Below are 8,771 nucleotides of genomic sequence, written 5' to 3' on the forward strand. Positions count from 1 at the left end.
GCAAATTGTATTTTTGAGGAATAATTTTATTATTGAACAACAACCATGTTCTCAATGAACCCAAAAAACTCATTAAAGCTGAAGGTTTTTGGAAGTAGTTTTTCGTTTGTTTTTAGTTTTAGCTATTTTACGGGGATATCTGTGTGTGTGCAGGTGACTATTACTGTGCATAATTATTAGGCATCTTAACAAAAAAACAAATACCCATTTCAATTATTTATTTTTACCAGTGAAACCAATATAATAACATCTCCACATTCCCAAATATACATTTCTGACATTCAAAAACAAATCAGTGACCAATATAGCCACCTTTCTTTGCAAGGACACTCAAAAGCCTGCCATCCATGGATTCTGTCGGTATTTTGATCTGTTCACCATCAACATTGCGTGCAGCAGCAACCACAGCCTCCCAGACACTGTTCAGAGAGGTGTACTGTTTTCCCTCCATTTGATGATGGACCACAGGTTCTCAATGGGGTTCAGATCAGGTGAACAAGGAGGCCATGTCATTAGTTTTTCTTCTTTTATACCCTTTCTTGCCAGCCACGCTGTGGAGTACTTGGACGCGTGTGATGGAGAATTGTCCTGCATGAAAATCATGTTTTTCTGGAAGGATGCAGACTTCTTCCTGTACCACTGCTTGAAGAAGGTGTCTTCCAGAAACTGGCAGTAGGACTGGGAGTTGAGCTTGACTCCATCCTCAACCCGAAAAGGCCCCACAAGCTCATCTTTGATGATACCAGCCCAAACCAGCACTCCACCTCCACCTTGCTGGCGTCTGAGTCGGACTGGAGTTCTCTGCCCTTTACCAATCCAGCCACGGGCCCATCCATCTGGCCCATCAAGACTCACTCTCATTTCATCAGTCCATAAAACCTTAGAAAAATCAGTCTTGAGATACTTCTTGGCCCAGTCTTGACGTTTCAGCTTGTGTGTCTTGTTCAGTGGTGGTCGTCTTTCAGCCTTTCTTACCTTGGCCATGTCTCTGAGTATTGCACACCTTGTGCTTTTGGGCACTCCAGTGATGTTGCAGCTCTGAAATATGGCCAAACTGGTGCCAAGTGGCATCTTGGCAGCTGCACGCTTGACTTTTCTCAGTTCATGGGCAGTTATTTTGCGCCTTGGTTTGTCCACACGCTTCTTGCGACCCTGTTGACTATTTTGAATGAAATGCTTGATTGTTCGATGATCACGCTTCAGAAGCTTTACAATTTTAAGAATGCTGCATCACTCTGCAAGATATCTCACTATTTTTGACTTTTCTGAGCCTGTCAAGTCCTTCTTTTGACCCATTTTGCCAAAGGAAAGGAAGTTGCCTCATAATTATGCACACCTGATATAGGGTGTTGATGTCATTAGACCACACCCCTTCTCATTACAGAGATGCACATCACCTAATATGCTTAATTGGTAGTAGGCTTTCGAGCCTATACAGCTTGGATTAAGACAACATGCATGAAGAGGATGATGTGGACAAAATACTCATTTGCCTAATAATTCTGCACTCCCTGTAATGCTGTCTTCTGCATTTTCTACCCTCACACTAGTTAACTTCATGTCCTCTTTCACCACATCCATAAATCTTTTTGATCTTCTCCAGACTGCTGGCTCCAACCGTAGCATCCTACCTTTGTGATGACTGTTTCATCTGGACATGTCCAAACCATCTCAGTCTGGCTTCTGATTTTATCACCAGAAGGTGGGAGGTATAGCGTCCTGTTTATCTGGACAAGCAATTAACTAATCAGGTAGTTGTAAGGCGCTGCAAGCCAAAACCACATATTTGACTATTTTCTCCAAGACAAGCAGGCGATGAGTTTTTTTTAGAGTTGCGTCAGTATCAGCAAAGTTAATCGGATTCAACATTAACCCAAATAAATGATAAATGACCCACACTTGTATAGCGCCTCTCAGAGTAAGGACTCCAAAGCTCTTTACACTACAGTGTATCATCCATCCATTCACACACACATTCACACACTGATGGTGATGAGCTACGATGTAGCCACAGCTGCCCTGGGGCACACTGACAGAGGCGAGGCTGCCGAGCACAGGCGCCCCCGGTCCCTCCGCAGGCAAGGTGGGTTAAGTGTCTTGCCCAAGGACACAACAGCAGAATTCTCTGTCCAGAGCCGGGATCGAACCTGCAACCTTCCGACTACTGGACAACCCGCTCAACCTGTTGAGCTACTGCTGCCCCAAATAAACTGGTCTTGTATGTCTTGTGAAAATGTATTAATTGATTCATGGCCGAGGCTTTCCCCCCATAATTGTTAGCATATTTTAAGAGATATGCCACCCCTGTGTGCTACACTCACCTAAATGATTATTGGAAACACCTGTTCAACTTCTCCTTAATGCAATTATCTAATCAACCAATCACATGGCCGTTGCTTCAATGCATTTAGGGGTGTGGTTCTGGTCAAGACAATCTCCTGAACTCCAAACGGAATGTCAGAATGGGAAAGAAAGGTGATTTAAGCAATCTTGGGCGTGGCGTGGTTGTTGGTGCCAGACAGGCCGGTCTGAGTATTTCAGAATCTGCTCAATTACCGGGATTTCTACACACAACCATTTCTAAGGTTTGCAAAGAATGGTGTGGAAAGGGAAAAACATCCAGTATGCGGCAGCCCTGTGGGCTAAAATGCCTTGTTGATGCTAGAGGTCAGAGGAGAATGGGCCGACTGATTCAAGCTGATAGAAGAGCAACTTTGACTGGAATAACCACTCATTACAACCGAGGAATGCAACAACGCATTTGTGAAGCCACAACACGCACAACCTTGAGGCAGATGGGCTACAACAGCAGAAGGCCCCACTGGGTACCACTCATCTACACCACAAATAGGAAAAAGAGGCTACAATTTGCACGAGCTCACCAAAATTGGACAGTTGAAGACTGGAAAAATGTTGCCTGGTCTGATGAGTCTTGATTTCTGTTAAGACATTCAAGTGGTCGAGTCAGAATTTGACAAACAGAATGAGAACATGGATCCATCACGCCTTGTTACCACTGTGCAGGCTGGTGGTGGTGTAATGGTGTGAGGGATATTTTCTTGTCACACTTTAGGCCCCTTAATGCCAATTGGGCATCAATTAAATGCCACGGGCTACCTGAGTATTGTTTCTAACCATGTCCATTCCTTCATGACCACCATGTACCTGTAGCCTCCGGAAATTGTAATCTACAGGTCACCTCTTCAGTGTCGGGTCATTTGGCCTGAAGAGTGTCCACGGTGCAGGGCGTGAGCTTTAAGACACAACCCTGTCCAGCCACAGCCAAGCGGACATGCTCCCAAAGAGAACTGGACATGATGGTGAAGTCTGAGCCAGAGTCCAAGATACCCTCACAGTCAAGTGCCCCCCCCAGGGTCACCGGAATGTGAGGTTTCTCATTAGGACCCTCACAGACGATATTGCGTCCTCTGAAGGCTAATTCCAGCAGGATAATGCTCCATGTCATAAAGCTCCCGTCATTTCAAATTGGTTTCTTGAACACGACGATGAGTTCACTGTACTACAACGGCCCTCACAGTCACCAGATCTCAACCCGATAGAGCATCTTTGGGATGTGGTGGAACGGGAGCTTCGTGCCCTGGATGTGCATCCCACAGATCTCCATCAACTGCAAGATGCTATCCAATCAATATGGGCCAACGTTTCTAAAGAATGCTTTCAGCACCTTGTTGAATCAATGCCTCATAGAATTAAGGCAGTTCTGAAGGCAAAAGTGGGTCGAACACCGTATTAGTTTGGTGTTCCTAATAATCCTTTAGATGAGTGTACATTCTCCAGTTACATAAGTGAGAAGCAGCATTTATTCCAGTCATTCTCCTGATCTGGCAGTATTTGGTTTGCTTTTAGCTTAGCACAAACAATGTAAGTGAATGGTACCAGCAAGCATTTAATGTGACAAAGTCATAAAAATAAATAATGATGCTAATTTTTCTTGGTGACCTCAATAGCATATGAAAGCAATACGGAGGAATCACAGGAGCCGATTTCGATTTGGGACTACATTACGACAATGCTCCGCTGTGAGAAGGTGCAAGGATGTGACACAAGAACCAATTTCTTGCAATGGAAATGTAACATGCTCAAACTATGTCAGTAAGAACAGCACAGCTCACTGTTGTTTATGGAAGGATGTATCTTTTGGGTCTGCTGCGTCGTGTCCTTGCGCCTTGCAGCGCAGACAGCAGTGCTTTGTCGTAATTTAGTTCCCAGTCTAAATGACCTGTAATTCCTCCATGTTACTTTTTATTTGCAGTTGATATGATTGAGGTCATCAAGAAAAATGAGCATTATTAGTTATTTTTATGACAAAATGCAAGCTGTTACCATTCACTTACATTGTTTATGCTAAGCTAAAGCTAACAGACCACTGCCAGAATGGAATGATTGAGTTGGTTACAAAATGCATTTCCCTATTTATCTAACTCTGAGGGATATGGCAACAGACCAAATTTCACTTACTGCTGGAAAACACCTTTAATGGTATATATAATTGAAATAGTGTTTTCTCATGTGAACAAAAAGATGTGAATCTTTACAAATGTCTGATCATACATTTTAGATGACAGTCTAATCTCAGGAATACAAAACTTTAAAAGTTAGCTGCGGGATTTGTTTTCCAGTAATGGTGTAGAAGTAAAACTAAAGACAAACAAAATTCAGTCCACCAAGTCAGTGCTCAAAGTCATGTTTTATTGTAAGTGGATCTTTTGTAAATATGTAGACCAACCTGTCAATAGAGCTGAACGTCTTTTTAAAAAAATTGAAAAATAGAATGTCACAAAATTAGGAAGATCATGGCAATTAAACTTAAGGCCCTTTATAAGAACTTTGAGATGATGTCATTAAGAATCTGGTAAAAACAAACAACCTAGATCCGTACTTTACCCTAAACGTTTAGAATAAGTGTCAGCCAGAACCCAGCTTTCTTCTCTCTGATCTGTTAAGATCCAACTCGATATGTGAGTCAAACTGCAGCGGGAGACTGAATCCAGTCACTCGTGTCTGAATGCAGCCTCACAGCATCTGTGCTTTAGCTCACTTCGATGGCTCCTTGTGTAACACTATGGGATGGCAGCTCTGGTTCTGGTTCAGTTGGTTTCCGGTGTCTGGACATGACGTAGTGGAAGTGGTGAGGTAGGCTCACAGAGCAGATCCTCTCGTTTCTTACTTTTTGGTAACAACCAGCACGGCTGAAGGCACCAAACCTGAGACAAAAAAAGGGTAAGATGAACAGACTTGTTCTGGACTTAGACTAGTCTCCCACTCACCCAGCTCTTTGAGGGGCTTCTCCATGTCCATTTCAGTGTAGATGTGGCGGGGGTAGGGTGACAGCAGCGTGAAGTCCTGACCCTCGGGTGTGTTGCCGTTCATCTGTACGTAGACCCGCACCGCCGCCAGTGGCTCCTGAGCCTTAAACACGGCTGTGATTGTGGAGCCGTCCAGCAGGCGAACCTGAGAATGGATCAGAACATTTAGGAAGTGTGGAGGAAAAGTGGCCAGTGGATCAGAGAAACTCAAGAGAATAAATCAAGCTGTCAGTTTTTTCCTCACCTGTATCCTTGATTCATCATACTCCTTCTTAGTGGGAGGAGGGCCCTGACTGGTGGGCGATGATGGGCTGGGTGGGGTGGGCTGTGTTGAAGCAGCCGTGCTTGAAGATGCACCACCTCCAAACTAAACCATTGGAAATAAAAACGTGACCAGGATTAAAGCCATCAGTAAGAAATTAAAGACATGAACAGGATTTCAGGCTAAGGTACCTTCTGTGCACGCTCCTCTCTGTCTCTCGCTATTTTCTCTTTAACTCTTTGCCTGACAAACATAAAGATGAACAGGGTTCAAAACAGAAACCAATTTCCTCAAGTTTCAAGAAAAATATCAATATAGCTTTTGTAAAAAACAAACAAACAAAAAAAAAAACAATTACTTAAAAGCACCAAACTAAACTTTCTTCATCGATTATCTGCATTACTGAACCCTTACCTAGCAAGTTTGTCTTCCATCTTCTCTCTCCTCCTCTGATCAGCAAGTTTTTTCATGTCGTCATCCTGCAGTTTTTGGCGGATCTGCTGCAGCTCTTGGCCCTGTTTCCGTCGCTGTTTCTCTTTCTCCACCTCCTCTGCTCGCTCACGTTCTCTCCTCTCTGCCTGTTTCACCCGCATCAGCTCCTCTAGCCTGAGAAGCAGAAACATGGGCATAAACAATGACTTCATGCTGCTTTTTGTGGATAAATAGACAAACTCATTACCATCAGTAGAAATGAATGCGCCCAGACCTTTTGACTTGTTCGCGTCTCTCCTCTTCTGTCATTGGTCGCTTTAAAGCCTCTATGTCCTCAGGGTCGAGGAATTCTTCACTTAAGTTTTCTGTTCCTATATTAGCAGGACATTGTTTCAGTTGAGTAATGACACAATGTTCACTTTCAGTCTAGAAAGGCTCCAATTTCATCACATTAATAGTTTATTTGTAAACGTATTTCTACTAGCTACTTAAATGTTGTCTGGTGTGCTTTGTTCACAATATTATGGCATCATTCATTCCCCAAACATCCCAACATGCCCTGACCTTCGATAGTTGGCTGCTCTATGCTGGACTGACTATCTGTTGTTCCTCCCAGAACATTCTCAGCAGGAGGCACATAGGGCTCATCGATATCTGGGTCATTCTCATGCTCCATCAACCTGGAGGAAGGAGGTCATAGAGATTGGGTCAGGGTGGAAAATGGTTTGTTCTAATGCACAATTTCTTCCTTCGGTGTTTTGCATTCAACGCTTAGAAATGTAACATTATGAGAACATTTTTGCAAAACAGTTCCTACTAAGAGCCTTTATTTGGCTTCAGAGCTCCTCAAAAGATGCATCTACAGGTGAGGAATCTGTCAGAACTGAGTATCACCTCACCTTGGCTGAATCAAGGTGGTATAAATGGAGTACCTCTTACCAATAATCACTAAAGTAAAATACATAAATGTTGCCACAGACAGCAAACTGACTGGATTACAGCACAGCTTTTAGTTTGTATGTCAGACGCACCAGTCCATAGCTTGTTCTATTCCCTGGTTTCCTGTATTGGCCACAGCTTTTTCTCTGAAAATGTGAGAAAAAAGACACACAAAAAAACCCAGTTTAACTTTAATTTCTTTGTAGCTCTGATTCAAAAACCCAAATGTCTATGATGAGTGTAACTCACGCTCTGTTTTTGTCAAAGCCCATCTCCAGCAGGCTCTCTAGAGTATTTAGTTCGGCCATTATTAGCTGAAACAACAAAGGTAAGTTCACAAATACAATTCATCCTGACACAGTAGTTCCAATTTACAGCTAAAGGCTAAGTGTGGAACTCGACAACCAAACTAGTTATGTGCTCGTTTAATGTCTTCAGCCCTGGTTAACATTAAATATGACATATTTCACTAGCTTTCAGGATAATTCACCATGACAACAAACACTGGCGTTTTCCAGAGAAGAAGCCTGTTTGTTCCTACTCATCAGATGCCTTGATGATGCTAGAAGCTAAAATTAGCATCAATGCTGCTAACGAACTAGCCTAGGCTCCGATTAAAACGCTCTCACATGCTTTCCGTGCCTTAGACCACTGATCATGTCTGTATCTTACATGTAAGGACACAAAACATGAATTATCAATGCTTTAAAGACTATATTTGTCAATGTTAACACACATGAAGGCGGTGCTAGTCGAATAGATACTCACACATCAGTTTACGCCACTTCCACTGTACGGAAAGCCAAACATGTCAAAAATAGATATGAACAAAAAAGCGATTTTTTTTAAACTCTGAAAATGATTTATGAGCTACAATTTACTAAACACACACACACACACACACACACACACACATGTATATATAAAAATATATTATATTTATGTATATATATGTGTATATATGTATGTATATATATATATATATATATATATATATATATATATATATATATATATATGTGTGTGTGTGTGTGTGTGTGTATGTGTATATGTATGTATATATATATATATATATGTGTATATGTATATATATATATATATATATATATATATATATATATATATATATATATATATATATATATATATATATATATATATATACAAATAAAAGGAACGTAGACAACCAACAGAGGACAGCTGTTGTGGTTGATGTGGCAATACCAAGTGATGGCAACATCAGGCAAAAGGAACACGAGAAACTAGAGAAGTACCAGGGCCTCAAAGAAGAGCTTGATAAAGCCTGGTGAGTGAAGATATGGTGCCCGTGGTCATCGGGGCACTCGAGAAGTAACCCCCAAACTGGAGGAGTGGCTAAAGCAGATCCCAGGAAAAATATCAGACATCTCAGTCCAGAAAAGTGCAGTTCTAGGAACAACTAAGATATATCTCTCTCTGGTATCGAGGACTCGAGCTTGGAAAGATGGCACCACCCATGGGTCAGATGGGAATTGTTTTTATTTTATGCATATATATGACTTCAATGCAGTTGTGTCTTCACTGTGCTTGTATGATTTTAATGTCACTATCATGTGTTTATGGTGTTCAAACAGAAAATAATTTGCTGACTTTTATGTGCAGCTTCTGTTACATATTTACAGTTAGTGTAATGATTAATTTTTCTCTCCCCCACACCGTCTTAAGCAGTCCTCCATCATGAATCTGCCATTACTCAGACTCAGATCTCTCTCAGTAAGCCTCTGACTGTCCCCTAACTTTTCTTGAGCTTTTTCTTGTTTGCCTATTTTATG

The 8,771-nt window shown here is 41.9% G+C and overlaps 1 protein-coding gene across 3 annotated transcripts; it reads right to left on the reverse strand.

Annotated features, from left to right (window-relative positions):
* Positions 1-4,689: 4,689 nt before the first annotated feature.
* ubxn1 (UBX domain protein 1) lies at positions 4,690-7,790 on the reverse strand. Of its 3 annotated transcripts, none has more exons than XM_015946912.3 (10): positions 7,729-7,790; positions 7,210-7,274; positions 7,053-7,106; positions 6,586-6,701; positions 6,296-6,392; positions 6,004-6,195; positions 5,781-5,832; positions 5,572-5,694; positions 5,289-5,472; positions 4,690-5,225 (listed from the first exon to the last, which is right to left on the reverse strand). In XM_015946912.3, the coding sequence occupies exons 2-10, from the start codon at positions 7,266-7,268 to the stop codon at positions 5,185-5,187; spliced, it is 918 nt and encodes a 305-aa protein (XP_015802398.3). In that variant the 5' UTR covers positions 7,269-7,274; positions 7,729-7,790; the 3' UTR covers positions 4,690-5,184. The 3 variants fall into 3 exon arrangements, with proteins under 3 accessions (XP_015802398.3, XP_015802405.3, XP_054595110.2); XM_015946919.3 differs by lacking the exon at positions 7,729-7,790 and adding an exon at positions 7,697-7,722; XM_054739135.2 differs by lacking the exon at positions 7,729-7,790 and adding an exon at positions 7,451-7,562.
* Between the last annotated feature and the right edge of the window lie 981 nt (positions 7,791-8,771).

Source organism: Nothobranchius furzeri, chromosome 1, assembly GCF_043380555.1.
Source record: "Nothobranchius furzeri strain GRZ-AD chromosome 1, NfurGRZ-RIMD1, whole genome shotgun sequence".
Classification (NCBI taxonomy): domain Eukaryota; kingdom Metazoa; phylum Chordata; class Actinopteri; order Cyprinodontiformes; family Nothobranchiidae; genus Nothobranchius; species Nothobranchius furzeri.

Excerpts from the sequence above, each read along its gene's own strand:
- ubxn1 (XM_054739135.2), bottom strand. Across the intron at positions 6,196-6,295 it reads AGACGCGAACAAGTCAAAAG|GCTAGAGGAGCTGATGCGGG; the intron begins GTCTGGGCGCAT and ends TCTGCTTCTCAG. Across the intron at positions 5,226-5,288 it reads GAAGCCCCTCAAAGAGCTGG|GTTTGGTGCCTTCAGCCGTG; the intron begins GTGAGTGGGAGA and ends TTTTTGTCTCAG.